At 38.9% G+C, this 23,861-nt stretch overlaps 2 protein-coding genes across 2 annotated transcripts; one reads left to right on the top strand and one right to left on the bottom strand.

Moving 5' to 3' along the window:
• Positions 1 to 134: 134 nt before the first annotated feature.
• On the top strand, positions 135 to 7,675 carry LOC121514930 (kelch domain-containing protein 10-like). The gene is made up of 10 exons (XM_041795376.1): positions 135 to 383; positions 1,161 to 1,253; positions 1,927 to 2,148; positions 2,439 to 2,593; positions 2,683 to 2,831; positions 2,925 to 3,009; positions 3,094 to 3,160; positions 3,238 to 3,285; positions 3,373 to 3,512; positions 5,594 to 7,675. Exons 1-10 carry the CDS (start codon positions 299 to 301, stop codon positions 5,801 to 5,803), a joined length of 1,254 nt encoding a protein of 417 aa, XP_041651310.1. The 5' UTR covers positions 135 to 298; the 3' UTR covers positions 5,804 to 7,675.
• LOC121514929 (putative cation exchanger C521.04c) lies at positions 7,674 to 22,556 on the bottom strand. The gene is made up of 20 exons (XM_041795375.1): positions 22,410 to 22,556; positions 20,029 to 20,190; positions 18,538 to 18,644; positions 18,341 to 18,449; positions 17,635 to 17,751; positions 17,494 to 17,555; positions 16,259 to 16,411; positions 15,947 to 16,138; positions 15,755 to 15,854; positions 15,535 to 15,676; positions 15,229 to 15,412; positions 14,903 to 15,002; positions 12,037 to 12,170; positions 11,913 to 11,944; positions 10,885 to 10,997; positions 10,640 to 10,785; positions 10,458 to 10,552; positions 10,297 to 10,375; positions 10,097 to 10,205; positions 7,674 to 8,233 (listed from the first exon to the last, which is right to left on the bottom strand). Exons 1-20 carry the CDS (start codon positions 22,477 to 22,479, stop codon positions 8,160 to 8,162), a joined length of 2,280 nt encoding a protein of 759 aa, XP_041651309.1. The 5' UTR covers positions 22,480 to 22,556; the 3' UTR covers positions 7,674 to 8,159.
• Positions 22,557 to 23,861: the final 1,305 nt, after the last annotated feature.

The raw sequence follows: 23,861 nt of genomic DNA, 5'->3' as shown, positions 1-23,861 counted from the left end.
CTGCAGAGATCGTTCATGTCTGTAGGACTCGGGGCCACTGCAGTTTTTATAAAACTGTAAACATTTCCATGTGACTCTTGAACGCGACTCACAGGGCTCCTCTCCGCTGATTGGTCAGTCCAGGCCAGCTGGCAGTGACGCTGCAAACAGCAGCAGGTGTGGACGCTCGTTGCTCTTATTTCTTCATCTTAGTGAAATTGTATGAGCTCGCGGACTCATGCCACAACGTGTGGTCAAACTGAAGCGGGTCCTAGTCCAGGTGTGGGTGTGAACCCCGTGTTCGCGGTTATCTGTCGAGATGTCATCGGCCGAAAAGGACGGGACCTTCAGTCAGCTCAACAAGTTTGAGAAACTGTCGTGGAGGCCCTCAATCCGCGACTCAGGTTTGTAAACAAAACCAGATAGCCTGTAAGAATGAGAAGAGCCGCACAGTCTGCAGAGCAAACAGGGCCATAAAGGTTATTGTAGGTAACTTAAGTCAACGTTATTTTTGTCTTTGTGTATACAGGGATGCTCGTTTTGAGTGAGTGAGCGATGCTAGCTGTAACTGCAGCACACAGGCCGAGGCTAGCTAACGCTGCTACGGAAGCTAACAGATAGCGATGATTAAATAAACACCCCGCAGGCACAAACAAAGATATCTCATTTTTATCATCTTTAGAGGTCGATTCATATATTAAAGGCTGATATTAAAAAGAAAATAAATTAGAAAACTACAAGGAGAGACGGCTGACAACAGAAACAATGGTAATGGTAGCGTTTCTCATCTGATGCTTTTCAGAGCATGCAAAAGAAGTACATTTCCACCGTGAAATCCTGCATTAACCTTAATTAACATTAAAATACATGGAGAAAGAGCTGACCATCTAGAAGTAGGATAGATATAAGACTATGTGCAGCCCCACTTTGACAAAAAAGCTATTGTAGTAAAAGCCACCTGACTTCCCCTCTAACATAAGCCATTAATATGTTTACAACTCAGTTTTGTTGAGAAATATTTTAACCAAAGACCCCTAACTTGATTGTGTTTTCCCTAACAGAGGCTTGTTTCGACAGGGAAATCTTGCAGTTTAACAACTGGCATTGATCCATCTACTTAAACCCATGCATCACATTAACTCTGCATATTTTGTCTCTCTTGTATGGTGTCTGACTAACAGGCTCTAAGAAGCGGGCAAGATGGCTTCAGGCTCGGCGCATCTTCTCCCCTTCCTGCCCCAACCTTCGGATCCCCAACAGGTTTCTAAGAGAAGGTACGAAAAAGTACAAAACCTTCCCACCATCCCTCACCAATATCTAAAAGAACCTCGCTATCTGTGGCCTGTTCAACATCTGTGCTGTTGATTTGATCTCTTCTTCAAAATTCACTAGTGACATGAAAAATCTGCTTGCCTGGTGACTTCTAACACTCTCCTGGCACCAGAGGACAACTCTTGAATTAATTATTCCCCTGAAAAAAGAATTACTATTCAGGGAATGGAATAAAATGACACTTTCGTCATCCCCAAAGAATCACCCGTTGACACAATAACCCCTCTGGTGAGGATAATGGATTGTCACTATGTAATCAAAATCATGATTGTAATGAGAAACACCACTGTCACAATAGTAATGGCCCACTGAGGGGAAAGCTCATCGATCCATCAATCATCTTGATCCTGTTCAGGGATGTGGGAAGCTGTAAACTATATGAAACTATCTGACTGTCTTGCTGATTCTGCCAAAAAATACTGCATCCTTTTGGAAACTGTAAAGGTATATCGTTTTGTCAGTAATGTAAGCAAACAAACCAAAACTGGTTTGGACAACATGCTTCACATTATAGTGTGCAATCTTTTACAATAAAGATATTCTCCAAAATCTCAATTTTTCCATCAACGTCAGGGACTAAAACTGCTATCTGTGTCATTTATGTCCCTCCCACAGGACACTGTGTACCTCCCGCCCGGAGTGGACACCGCTGTGTTGCGGACAGCGCCAACCTGTACGTATTTGGAGGCTACAACCCAGACTTTGAGGAGGCCGGTGGCTCAGAAAATGAAGATTATCCACTCTTCAGGGAGCTTTGGCGGTTTCATTTTGCCACTGCGACCTGGCAACAGGTCCGAACAGAGGGTTACATGCCCACAGAGTTAGCTTCTATGTCAGGTAAGGAATTTTGCAATCTTTTCATATCATTTGATGGGCTTTTTCATACCTTTTATTAGATAACAGGGCAGTGCATAGAGTTAGAAATGGAGGATGGGGGGTGAGGAAAGGTAAAGCTACCTAGGGGGATATGGTCTCTGAGTTGATAGGGAAGTAATTAAACTGTATCAGATTCTAATTGTTTATTTGTTTAAAAGGATCCCCAATAGTTGCTACCAAGGTAGCAGCTAGTCTTCCTGGGGTCCCTCATCAGACAGCATTACATTGTGTTGATACATTTTCTCTGTTAGCTGTTTTACATGGGAACAACCTGCTTGTGTTTGGTGGCACTGGAATTCCATTCGGCGAAAACAACGGGAATGACGTCCATGTCTGCAATGTTCAGTATAAACGATGGAATCTGCTCAACTGCAGGGGGAAGAAACCTAACAAGATCTATGGACAGGTAAAATTGTCTCTGCAGCTGAAGTCTGTCAAATTTCTCTCTGACTGCTCTGTCCCTCTAACCAATTTTCATCTGCTCTTTGATTCCAGGCGATGGTCATCATAAACGGCTACCTTTATGTGTTTGGAGGGACAACAGGCTACCTTTACAGCACCGACCTCCACAGGCTGGACCTGACCACCAGAGAGTGGACCCACCTTAAACCCAACAACGCGCCCTCAGATCTGCCTGAGGAGAGGTCAGACAGCACAGAGTTTGAACAGCTTCAGTATGTGGGAATTGAGGTACATGTTTTCTGAAATATGCTGCAACTGATTGCTTGATCTTACAGGTACAGACATGAACTAGCTCATGATGAACAGAGAATCTACATTTTAGGAGGTGGGACTTCCTGGACATCCTATCCCCTTGACAAGGTGAGAGGAACAAGCCAAAGACTTAAACAAAAATCTAATTTATAACCTTTATTTTATCAACGTAACTCTTTCTGTCTCCTTCAGATTCATGCATATAATTTGGAAACCAACTACTGGGAGGAAATAGCCACCAAACCTCATGAAAAAATTGGTTTGTGATTCAGCTTAATTTTTCTGTGCTGACTGCAGGATTTTAAGAAATTAACCCTTTTGCCATCATCATTACAGGATTTCCTGCAGCCCGTCGTTGTCACAGCTGTGTGCAGGTCAAAGATGGTGAGGTTTACTCAGCATTAAACACACACACATGCCATTTATTTAAACAGTTTTCCAGATAGCACCTTTCTGTGTTTCTCCCTGCAGATGTCTTTATATGTGGGGGTTATAATGGAGAGGTGATCCTCTCCGACCTGTGGAAGATCAACCTGCAGAATTTTCAGTGGACCAAGCTGCCTGCTGTCATGCCTGAACCTGCTTACTTTCACTGTGCTGCTGTCACACCGGTCAGTAAAATATCATTGACATATTTGACACAATTCTACCTCCAAAATGGTCAGCAGATACAGTTTACATCACACTAAAGAAAAATGTCCATAACCTCATTTGCTGGAGACTGCCTAGAGAGATACATTGATATTTAAAAAAATGAACATTTATTTTAATAGGGATGTGTAATAATTGATTTCTGCTGTTATTTACTAAATAATATGACCTGATATCGATATAGAAATGTAGTTCATACCTAAAGCTTCAGTTAAGTTTAAGGCTAAACAAAGAAAGGAGCTTCAGTCCTTACACTTGAGGAAGGAAATAGAAAAAAAAAACTTCAGCTGACATTGACTGTGTTTATATGGACTTGAGTATCCCGTTTCTCTTTGTGCATGTACACGTCTTCAGAAACCAGGATATTACAGTATCCCGGTTTTGAGAAACCCGGTTTTGCTGCCTGGTGAACTCTAAAAGAAAACAGGATACTGTGCCATATATACACCATATCCCATTTTCTGACTGCTGTAGACTACCTGCGTGGGTGCGTCTTTAATTTCACGAATTAACTTCAGATACATGTAAATACTGCATCTGAGTTGCGGAGGAACAGCTGATCTGCTCTGACCAGAGAGAGTGATGATTGGGCGACTGTGTCTGCAGAGGATCAGTCTGTGTACTGACGGTAGTTTTGTGTCAAAACACACTCATATTTAGATAAAACGTGAACTGAATAGTTTAATTTTTCAGCCATGAATGAAACGTGAGCATAGTTTACTCTGGTGACAGAGAATGACCGCTCACACCATGAGTTACCGGGAATTAGAGCTCTGTGAGCTGAAGATGGAAAGAAAGCACTCGGTAAGAATCTTGCACAGTCCGTCAATTCATTCCAGTCCTGACATTTAAAAAACGATGACTTTTCTGGTGTATTTTTCAAAGTAAACGTATAATCTTTTTCAAGGCCCACTTGTTTCCGGGACAGGTATTTAGTGAAGTCAGTCAAATGCAAGTTGCTTTGCTCTTTTTGGTGTCTCTACCAAACTTTAGTAGCGTTTGATGATAATTCAAATCGCCTAATTGTCATAATCATTTGAAATATCAAGTTATATTAAAGGGGACATATTTTCCCTTTTAAGACAGGTTTTTATTGTTCTTATAGGTCCTCAAAACATGCCTGCAAACATCAGTTTGCTGCTGAAAAAACACTCTAGTGTTTGCATGTCTAAAAACCCCTCTGTTTCAGCCCTGCTCAGAATGAGCCGTTTCTGTGTCTGTGGCTTTAAATGTTAATGAGTCGTCTGACTCCTCCCCTGACCACAGCCCTCTCAGGAAATGGATGCGGCACTCCTGATGTTACAGACATTTTGATCCAGTCAAGTTAAGGACCTGACTAGGAACCATCAATCTCCCAGATTAGTCAGCTTAGTCAGCTAGAATTAAAGGTATTGATGCATGTCCGTTAAGGACGTCAGGACTTTCGCCACCTTTTTTTTTTTTTTTTTTTTTTTTTTTTTGACACCTAGTTGCGACCCACTGAAAACTGCTCCGCGACCCACTTTTGGGTCCTGACCCACCAGTTGAAAACCACTGACCTAGAGTACACAATGCATAAATAACCAAGCAGTTTTAAGAAACTAGAAACAGTCACAGAAATCCTAAGTGTTGCTGAAGTTTTCCCCCATAAGAGAGTTGCAGTGCATGTAGTCTTCAGTGTCTTTTCATTGTCTTCAGATGCGTGCACAGCCCTTTTCACCTGGGCAGCCATCTTGAACACCTTGCCACCAGGTGTTAAGATTGAGTTTGTGCATTTCTGTACTTACTGAATGCAAGGATTTTATTCAAAACCCGTATTTCTTTCAATATGGGTAAGGCACTGGTTAAGCTGGGAAAGCTCTGTAGTTTTTAGGATACTGGTTTGTTTGTTTCTGCATTGGGACCCCCTTGAAAACGAGAGGATTCATCTCAAGGGGCTGTCTCTCAAATAAACAAATGGAGGCCTCAGACCATTTTTAAAGTGTTTATTTAATTAAAATAAGCCTTCAAATCCAACATCCCATCAACCATTTATCTCTACTCTGCTGTCGTTGTCCTTCAGGCCGGCTGTATGTACGTCCACGGGGGCGTGGTCAACATGTCTGGGAACAGGAGGACTGGCTCTTTGTACAAAGTGTGGCTGACGGTTCCCAGCCTCCTGGAACTGACTTGGGAGAAACTGCTGAAAACCTTCCCTCATGTAGCCCAGCTGTCCACCCTTCAGCTGCTCAGCCTGGGACTGACACACACGCTGATTCAGCGGCTCAAATAGATGGAGCTCAGAGACTGAAGGAGGCTGCAGCACTGACACTAAAATGACCAAGCTAAAGGAAAAAGAGGTTCTTAATAGGACAAGGAAAGTCGGATGATGTCAGTTGATAGTAAGAAAAGTTTTAAATGCCTTTTTACTTCAGCTTTTTTGTAAATATGTGTGCTGTTTTTTTAAATTATTTTTTAATGCATCGCATGATGAGTTTCTCTGTTTAGGGGTGTGTCAGAGTTGACTTTGCACGCATCCATGAGAGGCCATTACTCTGCTAATTCCATGAACTCCAAAAGACATTTCTCATGTTTTGGGTCCACTACAGTGCATTTTTTTTTCTTCACAATGTTCTGTTTTCAGAGTAACCAATGAAGCATGAGTGGGGGCGTTTAAATGTTTAAAAAAGACCACTTCTTGAAAGTCAAAATGAATGTTGCTTTTATATCAGCTTCCATTCAAGAGCTATCAGGTTGATTTACTCTTGTTAAATATAACGCATGATCAGTCACCTGCTGCTACCTTCACTGTGAGATTGTTTGGATAGAAAGTAACTGATATGAACTTAAATTTCTATTTAGTTAGTTTAAAAACAGCCAAATTCTATGAAGAAGCACACTGCTAATGAATAGAGTTCATGATTTAACCGCTGGACTAGTCAGTCATTTTAGGATTTACATTGAAGTCTTGAGTCTTGATCATCAGGCCATGGTTTAAATCCAAATAACTGGTTTCAGTTAACCCTTGTGCTCACAATGAGAGCTCACTTTAAAATCTCTGTAACATGGTATCACTGTGAATCTTCGTGTGCCTCTTCCTCTAAAAAATGAAACTTAGTGTGTTACAGATAAATTCATGCACCTGTAGCTTCGCAGTGACCCCTGAGCCTTTTCATTTCATTTGGTGCCTTCTGAATTTACAAAATGTCACACTCATTGGTTTTATATCTCTGATATGATTATTTTTCCTCTTTGGATTGTGTATATATAGGTTTTTTTCTTCTATATGTTCTGCCTGGTTCCCCATGAGCCTGTTCTCAGTTTTGTTTAAAGTTTATAGGGCGAAAAACTACTTTTCTTCAACATCTTTTCTGAGATATTTGTTATTTATTTAAAATCACTTGGCTGATGTTTACTTTGTTAAAATCTTTGAACTGTAGCAGAACTATATTTTCCTGATTTCTGCCTGAACCTAGTTCAGCCTTTTATACCATACTTCAGGCTGTATGGTTTTTTTATTGTGATTTTTCATTTGTCTTGATTTTCTGAAGACTGCAGTGGTACTTAAAAATAGCTGGTTTAGGACTTTGTTAAAAAGTAATCAGGTAGAGTATGTGCGGCGTACTCAGGATGTTGAATACTGTGATCAGACTCAGTCCGCAGGGCTGTGAAAACATTACGTTTGCCAAAATACCATCAGCCATTTTAGTGAAACCAGATCGAGGCACGTGGAGCTCTTTGGTCACTATGTAAATCTTGAGTCATATTCCCAGCTGCTCATGTCAAGTCACGTTTGCCTTTTTCCACCCAACTTCTATCTTGAATTTTAATCATGTGAAACATTTAATTGTCACATTCACTGCAGCTGTTGGCACAAAACTAAACGTACTGCATCGTAAAAGTCCTATTTATATCTTATGAAGCATCAGTCTGCTTCAGTATGTGCTTGGACTCCAGAAATATATGCCTTGCTGAAGATAGACGTTTATATTTGCATCATTTTTGATGTCCAAGTGCAAAGATCTCTTTTGCATGTCGGTATGGTGTGCATGTCACTTTACATAAACTCTTGGGAGAAAAGGTGAATGTCTCCTCAGTTGTGGCTGTAATGTACATTTTGTTTAGTAAATCCTGTCTGTAAAAGCAATAAAAACACAGGCAGCCAGTTTTTCAAATGGTGTTATTTTTCTTTCTCAGCACAGTCAGCATGCCACTTAACCTGTAAGGAAGGTGCTGTGCATTTACATTAAAAATACTGTCATTTATCTTGTTACTTGTAGTATTATGGATTTTCTTTACATTTAGGAGTTAAAAATATGTATAAAACAGTACAGGAAATAAAATAACCATTAGTACAGATCACAGAGCAGTGTAATATCCATTCCTGTGTAAAAATACTGCTTTTCTCTGTTTAATCACATTTCATAAAGAACAGACATTTCAACATACAGACTGCTGTTTAGAGAAGTAGGAGTGAAATAGTGCAGTCAAATATCCGCTAAAGATTAACATTTTCAGTGCAGACAAAGTATATTTCAGTAAACGTTAAGGATTTGCTTCCTGTCAGGATAAAACTTCCCTATTTATACATCCAGCATCCTGCAGGACTCAAAAAGTGTTACTGGAGCTGTAAAGTGTCAGTCATAGAGTCAGCAGCCTGCAGGAGACGGAGCGTAGAAATACAGAGCCAGAAGAATGAAGTAGACGATCACCAAAGCAGTACCTGACACAAAACACAAGACGGGGTATTATACATGAGGCATTTCATGGGGTTAAAAAAAAGACGTGGAGAGTGATGATGGAAATATCATAAAACACCAAACAGACAAAAGTCAGGCTTTACATTTACTGATCATGATGAAAGTTTGGAAACATTCAGGGAAGATTACAGCTGGACCATGTGAGCAAGTTTCACTTCATTATCTTGGTACCTTTGTAGAATTAGCTTGACCTCAGACCGAGCTGGTTTCTTGCTGCCTAAACCCTAAAAACCACAGTGTCTGAAGCCACATATTGTTAGACTATAAAAGTATTCAACCCCTTGGATGTTTTACCCTTTTATTGATTTTATAAATCAATCAAGGTCGATATAATTAGGCTTTTTTGACAAAAATACAAATAAACCCTCTTTAATGTCAAAGTGAAAACAGACTTCTACAAAGTAATGTTAATTAGATAAAAATATGTAATGTAAAAAAGCAACTACATCAATATTTACCCCTTTTAAAGTGGCTGACCTAATTCAACAAAGGTCAAATCAACTAGTGCTAGTAGTCTCACAATTAGTGAAATGGGGATCACCTGAGAGCAGTGAATGTGTCTCAAATGATTGTATAAAAACACCTGTGTCTGGAAGGTCCATTCACTGGCCAGTAAGTATTCCTGGCTACCACTACACCATGAAGACACAAGAACACTACAATGAACTCAGGGAAAAAGGTAATTGATAAGTATAAATCAGGAGATGGATACAAAAAAATCCAAGGCACACAACATCCCACATTGTTCAGCTAAATCCATCATCAAGAAATAGAAGGAATATGGCACATGTGTAAATCAGCCTAGATCAGGCCGTCCTCACAAACTGAGTGAACATGCAAGGAGACTAGCAAGAGAGGCCACCAAGACAAAGAAAAGAGAAATTCATTGTTAAATAAAAGTTATCCTAAATCTAGACTAGAGTTTGGCAAAAGGCATGTGGGAGACTCCATGGTCAAGTGAGAAAAAGTTCTTCCAAAGACCAAAATGGTGCTTTGAGGCCATCAGACAAGACGCTATGTTTGGTGGATACCGAACACCATCCCCTCCCCACTGTGAAGCACAGTGGTGGCAGCATGCTGTGGGGATGTTTCTTGGCAGCTGGCCCTGGAAGGCTTGCAAAGGTAGAGAGTGAAATGAAAGCAACAAAATATAGGAAAATCCTGGAGGACAATCTTATTCAGTCTGTAAGAGAACTTCAGCCCGGGAGAAGATGTTTTTCTGGCAAGACAATGACCTAAAGCACACAGCAAAAGCTATACAGAAATGGTTTAAAGACAACAAGGTGAATGATCTGGAGTAAAAGCCCAGACCTCAATCTGATAGAGAATTTGTGGCTGGACTGAAAAGGGCTGCTCACGCCCGGTTCCTGTGCAACCTGACAGAGTTTGAGCAGTTTTGCAAAGATGACTGGAATAAAATTTCAGATGTGCAAGCCTGACAGAAACCTATCCACACAGATTTACCACTGTGATTTTAGCCAAAGATGAATCTACTAAAAACTGATTTGAAGGGGGTGAATATTTACATATTTACTTATTTTACATTCCATGTTTTTTTATTTAAATTAGATTACGTTGTAGAAACCTGTTTTCACTTTGACATGTAAAGGTTTTTTGTTTGTTGTTTTTTTTTTTCTTTTTCTTTTTCCAAAAAGCCTAATTATACTGATGGTAATTGATTTATAAAATCAATGAAGGGGTAGACTTTCAAGGTGGAAATACTTTTTATAGGCATTCTACATACTAAATGTGACACCACACTGAGTATGCCATACGATCATAATTCAGTGTATGCATTTTTGTGTAAGCAAAAAGTGTTACCTTACCCTGGAAATAATCAGATTTTCCGTCCATGAAGATGTAATTGACGAGGATCACGCTGAAGATGCTGGCCCAGAGGTGAAGGTCACTGAATAACAGCACAAAGCCCACATCCTAGCCCACACACAGACAGAGACAGTGAAACTACAAATAAGCAGCCACTCATATTCATATCAATGAATGAAAAAGATAAAGAAGGTCTCACGTAGAAAGCGTTAAATAAGACCAGGATTGGAATCTGTAGCATGCAGACCTGAACCGCTATACAGATCCCCACCTCCAAGCTGAAAAAAAAAACAGTCACTTAGAAATCACAGATCTATTTTTGTTTTCTCCAATGAGCTTTTTTTGATAAAAGCAGGATACCTTAGACTGATGTTGTTTTGAAGTGCAAACTGGATCCCATTGACTATCTCTGGGATCTCAGGAACCATCGCAAGAACTGTCACTCCTATAAAATACTGGAGGAAGATGACAGAAAGTGAACACTCCCATAAGAGAAACGCTTAAATAATATACTGTCTGTGAACTCAGATGTACACCCTGACCTGAGAGATGTTGGGCTGGTTGAGAATGGGCTGGATGTGCTCTGTGACAAGATCAGCACATGCAGACGTGAGCAGGGTGGCCAAAATGAGGATGACCAAAGACCTCCAGCGTGACCAGTGGACCACGGCTCCATGGTGGTCACTCTCTGCACATATAAGGAAATGATGATGAGATATAAAACCATTAAACCAGGTAAAACGTTGTATGAGTATTAAAGTTTGAGTCATAAGAGTAAGACCCCTACCCTGTCCTTCTCCAACTTGAATGTTATAAATGTGTGAGTGCGTCTTCAGCGTGAAAATCAGACCGATGATGTAGGCAGCAGGTAAGAGGGCAGACAGTGTGTACACCAGCGGCCTGTCGACATAAAACACACAGACACTTACTGAAAATAAAACAGGGTGGCCTTACAGGTTTTTTACAGGTCTAGCTGCTGCTTGTGTGTAGCCAATTCCAATTACTATTTTCCATACACTCCTGTCACTCACTTGATCCTCAACACAATCCCTTTCTGATGACATTGTTATGCTTTGAGGAACTCGGATATGGAATAAGGGAAATGCTTAACTAAATTCAAGGCCAGCCAAAGATTTTTCAGGAGACTTGGGGTTTTTCTCCCATTTGGTCAACTGTTTATCAAGTTTTCTAGGACAAGTGGGAGCCCAATATTTAGACAATATTTAACTTCTTGGGGAAAAAACATTGCAGTGATGAGACCTAGTTTTGTCCATGGGGGCACAAAAATCCTCCCAAATTCAGAGTTACTCACACGAACAGTCCAGACACACATTATTTTTTACTAGGCTTGAACGATTTGGGGGAAATAATCTAAATGCGATTTTTTTTCCCCCAATATTGCAAATGCAATTTGATATGCGATTATTTCTGAAGTTCCTCATCTTATTTACTTTCAACAGATAACTTATTGTGCTGATCTTGACTCATACTGCAAGTTTGATATGAATTTTTGTATTGAAGGGTGTGGTTATTTTTATGTCATTCTCATATTCTATAAGAAAAATGTACAAAAATGAAGAAAGTAGGAATTTTTGCAGATTATTCTAAAAAAATGTCACTTGAATGATTGCATGATATGAAATGCATAACATCTCTGCTGCAAAAAAGAGGTGTAAACTGGTATTTTGGCACAGATTTCAGGATAAAAAAATATTGCACCCTCTGTGATTTGAATATTGCAGCAGACCATATTGCAATTTTAATCCAATCTGTGATTAATTGCTGATGATATCAGAGTCCGAATAAATCACTTACTGGACATGGTTGTGAAACAATGTGCCGTTGTTCTGTAGAGAAAAAAAAACCCAAAAACTAAACATTAGAGTGTGTGCACTCTAAATTGTGTATTTTCTATTTTAATGTGACAAAAGAAGCCGACCAGATCGTAGTGACAGTTGTGGCAGACAAATGGTCCGCTGCTGTTGCTCGTGCCATTTCCAAGGGTGGAGTTAGTGCAGGCGTCACACACTAGATTTCCATACGCTTTGGAGAACAGCGTTGGAGCAAACACACCTGCAGGTGACAGTCAAAGAGATATTAAAATCAGAACTTTGGGGTGCTCAGCTCCTCAAGACACTGTGACATGTTAACATCTTTGCAGGTGTTCAGTACACCCATAACAAGCACCATTTTTTTTTACATACATCATTTACTAAACTAACAATGATAAAACTAAGTAACACCAGTTTTACCTCAAAAAGTATATTTTCTATGGAACAGCCTTTTTACATATTAAGTTGTGCATGACATCATCATCATGTAGATGCCATCATCATTAGGAGTTTTACACGTGTTTAGCTGCCTCCTACATATCAGCACCTTTACCTGCCTAGTCACATCATCTGTCACCATTTTATCATGTCTGACAGATATGAAATACTCATTTCAAAGAGCCTACCTGTGGTGAAAATGAGTAAGTACGTTTATATTATTGCAATATTTCCATACCATTTTAAAATCAAAATTATTTCAGTGATTGGGCCCTTATTTCTGACAGCTTTTACCTCAGCTCAGCCACTTCTAATATAGCTCTGTTTATATTTTCACTCAACTGCATTAATCTAATTACATTAGGTTTCTCTCTTTTCAGAATTCAGCTGATAGACACAACATCATAACAACAGAAAAATATCTAATTTAGAAAAGAACATATTGGGCTGAGTGGGGAAACTGAGAAACCATTACTCACCAGTTTTGAACAAATAAATTCAGCTTCATCTTCACCAGCTCTTAAGTGATTAACACATTACTGCAGTGGTACTCAGCCTTATTCTACCAAAAAGCCACATTGTCTTGAAAATATTTAAGTGAGAGCCACAATCCAAACCGGGGATGTAAGGTAGATCACTGATCAGTTAATCTGTAGTTGAAATGAAATGAAACTGTAAATTGGTGGGTAATTGTGAGCTTCAGTGTGATGCAATAGGGTACAAAAAATGTCTGTATAGTGTCAGAAGAAACAATATGTCACTGACAATGAGCATAATTTATTTCATTTATCACTGACATCGGGCCAAAACCTTGTATCTCAATTTTTTATGATTTTATTTTTATAAATAAGAGCTACTGGTCATCCTTTATACAGCTGTCAGTGGGTTTAAACCAATTTTAAAGCACTAAAGCAATAAAAAAATGTGCTATTTATTTGCTGGAGTGTGGTGATTTTGAAGTCTTTGGCCTGACACCAGCAGTGTGTGAGTTCCACCTGGCCTAAAGATTTTTTAAGATATTAGAATGTGCTGAGTTTGAGCTCTGAGATGCTTTTCAAAGAGCTGATGAATTATGGTTGGCTATTTGGGTATTTATATCTCATAATGGGGCATTTACTGTTGTTCTGAGACTTTATTCCCATAAAAGAGAGCATCGGGAGAAGTGACTGGAGAAAAACGTTAAAACAAGGGCACAGAAAGCTTCAATATAAACACAAGACAGCACAGCTCAATGACCTTCCTGAAGAGATGCACTACCAGCGGACTTCCTACACACGCTCCTCCATCAAGCGCAACTGACGGTAATAATACACAGATTGAAAAAATAAAGGTTTCAATTTGGTAGTTTAAGCCTGCCTTCTTTGTGTGGATAACAGATTCATTGATGTGACTTACAATAAATCTTTACTGATGACAGTGTTTACCTTCATAAAGATTTTTAGGAGGTTTTTTTTTGCCAAGTAAGCCTTAAAAGAGCCGCAGCTTGTCACTAAAGAGCCACATGCGGCTTGAGAGCCGCGGGTTGAGTATCACTGCATTACTGCATTATCCTACTTGGAACAAGTAATATCGATATTATTATGAAATGCTTTATTCAGCATAAGAGAAACTTGTATTAATTATTGGGCATATTCCAGTGCTAATATGGTTTAACTATTATCAAGTGTTGAAAGCAGGACTTTGACTTCTAATGCTAACTCTACATTCTGTAGGCTACTATTAATCCTGAGTAAATTACAGGAATCCTATCTTTTGCAATTCTAATGTCTGTGTTGTATTTTCTGCAATTTATCAAAGACGGTGAGGACATTAACACCCATGAACCAGCCAAAAGCAGGTGGATTTCAGCATTTGCAGGTAGTGCAGTGACTCCCTCTAGCCCACGGCGGTCAAACTTTTGGCCCACAGGCCACTTACGGCCCACCAGCAGGGGCCATCTGAGTCACAAGACATTTGGAGAAAAAGAGGGACATTTTTGAAAAATATTAATTTTCCTGACTAAAAAAGTTAATGGGACTAAATGTTAATAAATGAGTTTGTCAGCACTTAAGAAACAAATTCATGAGGTGTTTTCATCAATTTGTAGGTAAGAGATCACAGCAACCTAACATACTGTGAGACTGCGACCTAATACCATATTGTGGCTCGATATAATTTCTTATCCCATATATATACTTTCACTGTTAAACTTCACATAGATAGTAGTTCTAGTTTTTATAACCATGCTGTAAACATTTTTATTCTTACTTAAAAAATGGCTTTTTGAATGGGCCCTAGTTTTTGAAGCCAGCCTCAGATGGACACTTTAAGAACCGCAGACTTTTCCACTTCTTCATTTTCCATCACTGGAGATTACTGCTGGGTTATGATCTTAAAACTTAGCTAATTAACAAAAAAATTCTTTTTATTATTTAATTAAAAGTTGTGTTACTCTGTTTGATGTTGTTTCTACTTGTTTGTGACAGTAAAACATGTCAAGATGTGACATGGCATATTCAAAAACTGCATTAAATTAAAAAAAAAAAAATAACTTGCCTCCTACAGAGATGAAAAGCAAAGCAGAGCTCACTCCTGTGGATCGACTGTTGAATGTTTGCTCACTGTGTCTCAGCCCTCCAATTATCATGCAGATTCCCTGTGAAAAGACAAACAGAAAGCTTAGTTCTTGTTGTGCATCCTGAATTAGTGGTGTCCACAGTGCTGTAACTGATTCAGTGACCTAATTTAAATCCTTGTTAAATTATACCATTTGATAGGAAAACAAAACAACTTTAAGAGAAAAACTTTAATGAAAATGTATTTTTTTAAGTTCAAAAAAGCAAGTGCATCATAAAACAGCTTAAAATTTTAGCTCTGCTTACAGGAATAAAGAGGATGCATCCAAGCAAAGTGCCGGTCAGTGCTGCTTTAACCACCTCCTGCAGACACTGATTTCCTGCCCGGTGACCTCTGATCAGGGCTGTGATGTAAAAGGTCAACTCTGTGATGGAGCCGAAGCTTGCGTTCACCACTGCACCCACAGCAAAGTTACTCTGTGCTGAAATACTGCAAGTGACAACAATGAGTGAGAAAACCGGTTACTCCATTGACAGATTGGTAAACCCAGAGTTTAATTTCTCTCATTAAAACCCTGAACAGATGAGTTTCAAGTACCAACAACAGCTCACCTGGCAATGCCCATTCCAATATAATAAGACAGAGGAATGATGGAGCAGACTGCTATAGCAAACTTGACATCAGAGCTTGCATACAGGTTTTCTCTGTCAATATATCCGATTACCATGGCAACTATTACTAAAGGGAGAAGATCTGACATGTAGGTCAAAGATTATAACAGCCTTATGTTGCAGAAATAGAGAAACAGCATCAGTCAGTGGCAAAGGATACTGACAGCAAATACATTGATGCCATCAACAGTGTATTTGTAGTAGTACCAGTTAACAGCATGGTAGCAGCAAAGCAGAGCTCTGGACTCGAAGCCTTGATGCTAAAGTTCAGATAAAAAAAATAAAAAGCAAAAAATGATTAAAAAGTTAGGCCCATATGCTGTCGAACATGAATACTAAATCTCTTTCTTGCCTTTCTCTGTGAGCATGAGGAAACGGAGACATCCTCAGGGGCCAAAAGAAGAATGACACCCATGGTTCGAGCATTCATCTTGGAAACAGGGATGGTGAAGACCAGGATCCATGAAAGGAAGCAGGCCAGGGAGTGAACGAGCACCAGAGGAGGATAACCGAGCAGCAGCCACACATATGTGGCGAAACGATGCTACACAACAAGAGAACTCATTTAAAAACAACATGATTGATTTCCCCCAAGCAGAGATTGTTAAATTGCAAATAAAAAAGTGTTGATTTTCTGTCTACATGTTGTTTTTGATTGTGTCACCCAGTAAGGAGTTCGCTGAAGTTGTCCTGAAAACTGTGGGACTGGCATCTCTGTGGGGGAAGGCAGCAGAACTGGTGAGTTATCGTCTGTCCCGTCCATGTTACACTCACAGTCTGGTGCCAGCTCACAACATCTCCTCAATGTATTTCCAATCTGGAAAAAAGAGGAAATAGTTCTAAGAAAGACTTTTTAAAAAACATAAAACAGAAATCTTTGTACAGCATTTCAGAAACAGGGGGTCTATAATTGTAATTTCTGCTTGATGAATAACATAGATGACCGATCTTTTTTTAGAGGGCTTATATCACATTAAAGGAAAATTAATATGAGATAACAGAACAAGACAGCCTGAAAAAAAAGAAAAACAAGCAAAATGACAAGTTTGTCTTAGAGAAATTTGTATGCACTGTGGATGCTTGATGTCTGCTGCAATGCTCACATTAAGTCAGCTGATTTTTGTCAACACTTAGGGGTGCATGGGGTAAAAAGTTCAGTGTTGGCTGCTCCAGATTGTTTTGACTGTTTGTCACAGGAGAAATATAAAAAATCATGTAATTCAATAAAAACAATGAAGGAGGGTTAAAAGGAAAGTCTTCCCCTTTTCTAGTCAAAGAGAATCATGACTGTTTTCATCAGAGGACAAAGATCAAACTCCAGCTGTTGTGCGACAGTTGTCATGTGAGTTTCTGAATTGATCTGACACACTGAAAGCCAGAGGGCCAGAAATTGTGCAACACAATGAAGGGTTAAGGTTATATGTAAAATAGTTTTTTTTAGCATTCATTTTGGGGACGTTGAGGATATACAAATAATAGAGGACCTAAAAATAAACTGTGAGGAACACCGTCAGGACATTTGCAGGATAGGAAGATGTGCTGACAGAGAAAACTGATATCTACTGATTACTTAAGGTGACCAGAACAACCTAAAAAAAGAGGTAATACATAAGTGTTGTAAAAATTATCACTAAACAATAAAACCAAAAAACTAACCTACAGCTTAGCCATTATTGCCATTGCTTTTATCAAGTTTTCGAAAAGAAGAACGCAGACAAGGAATTTTATACTGTAGACAGTTGGGGTTTTTACAAGCACACTCTTCCTTTATGACTTTTACAGACATAGAAAATAAGGAAAATGGAAGGATTTATAATTGTATATTCTTCTCATTTCAGTTTAATAAAAGAAAAAAAAAAACAGACAGTGGTCCAAACAATAAGTGAACATAAAAATTACCTCATGGATTGATTTGCCAAACGGCCACAGAAAATAGGAGGACAGCTTCAAGCAAAGCTTGCCTAAAGAGTGATAGAAAAAATGAGACAATAACTGGTCAGTATGACATTATCATACTTATCAGCAGACTGGCTCACCTACCGTAAGGAACTCCGGTGATAGTGATGAACATCAGCAAGCTGACCAGGAAATACACCAGAGAGATCCACCAACCAAAGAGAAACACATACGCTACATTTCCACACGTGATGAGATGACCTGATACAATTAGACAAACACAACATTTAATGACAAAGGAACCCACTCCACAACAAGAAACATTTTTTATTCAATGCTATTCATTCATACAGGGATATGACTGCTTATTACGGCACTGATATTATTTCTTTATAGCATGGGTCATCTTATTTGCAGTAACAGCGGCTCTAATATGGTACTCATCAGACTGATTTATCTTAGATATGGTCTATTCATGCCTTGGTTTTGTGAACACAGTATTTCTGATTGATTGGAAATTTTTCATTTAACATCAACATAAAACATTTATGGTGTGGTTTGATTACAGTCTTTATATCTATATATATGATCCTATCATGGCCCTTATCTTGGCCAAGCAGATATTGTTTAATCTGTATTGTAATGCTCCTGAAACCACTAGTAACTATACAGCATTATCACAACAAAGAAAAAGAGATTCTTTTTTCTGCTCTCAATCAGCTTCTGCTTATGTCTCTGCACCTCTCCCTCTGTTATGCCTTTCTTACTAATATCATGCACATGAATCAGCTTTATCAAATCACTCAAAACAAACAAATTTTACACACTACACAGGAACTACTATCCGTACCTGTATGTGGTTTGATGACCTTCAGTTCAGAGTACAGCTCTTTCACCACCTCTGATCGGTCTTCAAATGGACGCTCTGTCACATGACTTTTCCATTTTCTGAACCCAAACTGACACACAGACACAAACAGTTTGACAAAAAGCTCTGCCTGTTATGATGCATTTATACCTGTTTGGTTTGCTTGGTTAACTCCTTACCCTGTAATTGTTAACCAGCTTGTTGGCTTCCACTTCGTTCTCTGCTCTGATGGTTCTCTTGCTTTGGATCTCCACCCAGCTGTCATCACAGGCATGGTGGCTTGGACCTGGAACAAGCCACAACAACACAACAAATTCATGTTTCACAACAGGTCACCACTGATTTATTAAATTAAAGTCCTGGTAAAGTGAAATCAAAACTATTCATGTTAACACACTAGATATGTTGGAGTAATTGTACTGCACACATGTGAAAACACTTAGATCTATGTGTGACATAATTTAGGATTAAGACCATAAAAACTTTTTTCACCACTTTTGTAGTTAGGGTTTATTTTGCACAGCTCAAAATGTACCGTCCCATGAAGTCACCAGGCGCTAAGGGAAGTACCCTGCTCCCTTACGCTACAACAATATAAAATCACAGCAGTTTATCTAAATTCAGTCTGCTGTTAGCTGATACCACTGCCTTTATTGAAAATTAACAGGCAGCAAAATGCTGTGTTTTTGTACATTGTCAGGTAAATTTTCAAAATCTATCAGCTACAGTGGTCTATGGTTCATTAAAATATTCATAGCAGAGTGATTTGTGACAGGTCATAAATTTAACCCCTGACTTCTGCCTCTCTGCTCTGGCACAGATCCAGGCAGCTAAGCTCTAGCCATAGTTTACCATAAGGTCAGGGGGCAGGCTAATTACGGGAGTGCTTGCCTTTTTTCACTTCAACAAGGCACATCAGGCAAGCCTGCTGAAGGTGTGCTTTGCTCAATATTTCAATTGCCTTTAGATTACGATGATTAAAAGAAGCAGACTGTGGCTTTGTCTCTCTCAAAGCAGCCACAATTCATTGCACTCTATTTGTTAGCTTTGCAATGCTTAAGTTAGTAAAGTATCCATGATTAACTTGTTCTATTCTTTCCAATCTGCCACAGTAAAAGTTTCCAATACTAATCATCATTTAGGACTTTTATTTTGAAGAGTGAGATCAGGAAATTGAGTGTTGCCAGCAAAAACTTAACAACAAAGGCATCTCATAAAAGGGACAGAGACATAACTCATACACGAGATAATAGTAACACCTGAAGTGTAAAATATGAAAAAATTCAACTGAAACCAGACATATATGACTCGACATAAATGTGGTTGTTTCTTTGGTAGCTTAGAAGAGAGTTGTATCACTACAGCATTCCACTATTCCAGTTCTAGCATTCTTTTATAATTTGAGAGGATCATATTTCTTGTGAATGGGCGTGGCTTCCACACATTCTACCAACATGCCCACAGCATCCTCGAGCAGATGTTGTTGACTCGTTTTTTTTAATGATTCTGAAGCTTTATCCTATATACTTAGAGATGTTTTTGGACTGAAATTTGGCATCGTGGTTCATAACACAGCCATCTGTCATACAACAAACCTAAAATTCAGATTTCTTATTTCATCACTTTAAGGGGACTTTAATAATCAAAAAAAGTTGGTAACCAGTACTCACATGTGTGTGCAGATATGCATTTAGTTTGACACAGGACAGGACACACAGAGTGATGTGAAAATGAAGGGCAACTGTCTGCTGAATTAAGATGGCTCCCACACAAATGGTCATGACTTGTTTCTTGATTAAAGCCTGCCTGGGGATCATGTTGCCATGGAGGATCTGCAAAAGAAAAAAAAAAAGAAAAAAAAAAAAAAAAGCAAATAAAAAGTACACTTATTAAAATACCAGCCATATATTGAAGGTGAATGCCATACATACTGGTAAAAATAATTACAGCTATTTTTTCCAGGAAATGTAACATATGTATATTGACGTTTTATTGCATTAGTAATTTTCACTGTTAAAGAATGGCAGCAAGTAATGTTAGCCAACAGACGCTAACATCAGCCAACTATATGTTTTATCTCGTGTTTTGCCATTTTTGTCAAGAATAAAGACAACTCAAGGAGACACTTTGATACTTCAATGTTTTATGATTTTTGTTTTAGGTTAGACATTGTTGAGAACATTTTAAGTTTAAATGCACAACTAAACCAAACATAACACTGGTTCTCAGGCATTATACTGCAGCAAATAGTGAAGCTTAAACCTTTACAGAAATGTTGCTGACATGTTTTAAAAATATATTTCTCTGAATTATAATGTATTGTCTTGCTAGTCTTGAATCTCTCTAAATACCCCTTTATCCAGCATCACTAAAAACACTCAAATTTTCGATTAAAGCACATTTAGTTTCCAAACAGCAAATAATTTCCGCTGTCCAAAGCATCACTCTTCTAGCCAAAGATTATTCATTAAACAGTATAAGAGACTTGAAGAAAAACACAATTTCCTACATCAAAGAAGCCAAAACCAGAAAATTTGAAAGGGTTTTTACTGGAAAAATGGTCAGCGCATAAATACGTTATAAAATTAAGTTAATGGGTAAACCAAAATGGCTTAACCTACTTATTAAGCAAACTTTGTTTTAAATGTCATATTCATATGTTAACTTTTAAAACTCTGATTTAAAGTAAACACATTTTGAGTGGCCCATGACTTGAATTGTTTTTTTGGAAATACAATAAAAAATCTTGGAAATCTTAGAACGCCTTATAAGAAGAGTCTTTGTCTTGACAACAAGAATGTACCCATGCACCAGCTTGATGCCAGTCTGTGTCAGTTACACAGAGAGCCTTTACTGATGGACTTTCAATACAGAGCAGACCAGATGGTCTTAATCAGACTAATTTAAAGATTCACTCATGATTTCATCCAGCAGAGCATTAAAATAGTACAACACCTATGATAAGCTCCATCAGCTTTTCACAGCACCTAAAGGAAGTCAGTGCAAATGATTTGTGAGATTTGTGCTGATGTTGGGACACAGAGTGTGTGAGTACAAACTTCCCTTTTGAAGGGGTCTCTGTCTGTTTTTGACTGTCTCAGACAGACAGATAGACAACAGCTGGATTTGTTATGTGGGGAACCCAGAAGCATGACTGCAATTACTGCCTGGGATCACGAATTTATTTTCAGGAATTGTGTCTCACAAGAAATAGGCCCGATCAATGACTGAATCTGACGAAGCACGGCATCACGTGACTCAACTTCACTTCCCCTTTCACAAAATTCTAAACAGCGTGAACATACACTTTGGGTGTCTTATTTTGCTTCCCCTTTCAGCTTTTATATTGGTTTCTAAAGCTTAGCAGAAAGTCTTAAAAATGAGAATGTTGTACTCTTCTTGAGAATTGGATTTTGCTGCAATGAAGGGGACAAGAAACGGAAACTAGCCTATAATTCCATTCAGCAAGTAATAAAAATAGTCAGAAGTGAATAATCATTTACAGGCCAAACTGTCTTCAGACTAAAGCTTCTTTAGTCAGACAATCTGACGGCGTTAACTCTATTTCATAAAACTGTAAACCATTATCACTTGGATTCTGTGATGATCTATTTTTACAATTAGAATATAAAGCACATTAGACTCATTTGAAATACAATCAATCGAGTTGCAGCCCCAGTGCGATCAGATACTTGTCTGCACCATCAGCAAACAACATCCAATAACAATGTGTTTACTTTTAAAGAGAAGGCCCTGCACATATCGATGCTTGACTACTTGCATGCGCGCAGTCTTGGCACTTTGGGCTGGGGGCGTGGAGCTCACTGTAATCAATACGACGTGACTGACTGTCCCGCATGCTACACCACTGTCTATTACGAGCTACACGTCTTTCCACTTTTCATTTATATAATGATATACCCGTACATAACACTTTTTGTAAATATATCTAATTATGACGTGTTCCTATTACCATTGTAGCGCAGTCGCCTTGTTATAAATAAAGTTTTCCACGCTAACACAAGCTAAATTAATCTCCTTGTCAGCCTACCTTGTGTATGTTCAGTCGGCCTCCTCCTAAGGCTCGGTGTTTCCGAGCTGTGTGAAGATGAAACTGACATTTTCAATATGAACACCTCCCCGTTAAGTCTTATTTCAGCCGGTCTGACCTGCTTATAACCAAAGACGCTGCTGTCGCTCTGCCCCTGCAAAAGCACGCACCGATTTACGGAGCTTCAGGGCGCTTGGAATTGTGGGAAGTGTAGGCTGTCATGCTTGAGTCCTTAAAGGGAAAACACACCGTAAAATCAAAGGTAAACCTCTTGGCTTCACTCCACTGTGCTATTTAAGCCTTTATGATGATATTTGTTAGTTATGATGTAGAATTAAATGACTGTTATACTGAAACTTTGTGAGCAACAGAATAGCTCATTTTTATATTGGACAAGTGCCAGACTAAGTCAGTTACAGACTTTTAAACCTTTGCAACTGAAAGTAGCCTATTTTCGTTTCCAACCTGTAAGAGATTTAACTGTTGAAAGAAATGAGCTTTTTGATTGAAAACACGACTTGAATGTGTACAGGACAAGCTCAACAAGAGATCCAGGCCAGTAATTCATCTTCAGGGGGCGCCAAAATCATCACAGACTGAAAGTTCTTCACAGTAGAAAGCAGACATATGCAGTGCTGCATGGGTGTGGGAAAATGTTGAAAATACTAGAAAGCATGTGTCCCTCTAGTGACCTTTAGTGTGGGGAACCAACTTTTAAGTCTCTGAAAAAGTCTGAGGCACTCAGATGGCTAGTTTAAAAAAAGGCTTTATTTCATCAGCACTACAGACTCACAAAAACGTACTTCAGTCATGTCTGTGATGGGAATTACAGCCTTTTTGAACGCTACAGTTCATTTGGCTCAGCTCACCATGAAGATCTGTCTTTTCGGGCTCTTCAGACCAGTTTGGCTTCATTAGATCAGCCAAATCTAGCAGTGTTTTGACACATAATTAATTGAATTAAATTTAACAAAAATGTTGCATAATTATGTTCTGAAATGTGCTTTCCAAAATGCTGTGCAGGCCAGACAACACCTGCTTATTTGCTGGGCTTTATGATACCCCTGGTTTGAAATGCTTAAAGTGTGGTGTACCTTTGGTAGAGCAGTGTCGAGAGAAGATCACCCCTGCTCTGTAAATCATGCTGAATTAAAAAAAGATCCAGATTCACATAAAAGATCTGGCTCTTGTTCACAAATGTCACATCAGTTGCCATACAGGCCTTCACCAGGGCAGGTAAGGCCCTGATGAAAGCCTGTATGACTGAAACTTGTTAGCATGTTTTGATGAGTCTGTACCTCTGATGAAATAAAAGCTTTCTTCACAGGAGCTCAAAGTCAAGCTATGGTGAAAATCAATAAACAGATGAGAGAAGTATGTGCAACATGTCATAACTTGGAGAAGGCAGGTAGCAACAACAGATTAAAACGTGTCTGGCATAAGATCTCTGTA

Source organism: Cheilinus undulatus, linkage group 9 (assembly GCF_018320785.1).
Source record: "Cheilinus undulatus linkage group 9, ASM1832078v1, whole genome shotgun sequence".
In the NCBI taxonomy this organism is placed as follows: Eukaryota; Metazoa; Chordata; class Actinopteri; order Labriformes; family Labridae; genus Cheilinus; species Cheilinus undulatus.
Note: the sequence above shows the minus strand (reverse complement) of the source record. Positions and strands in the feature narration are given on the sequence as shown.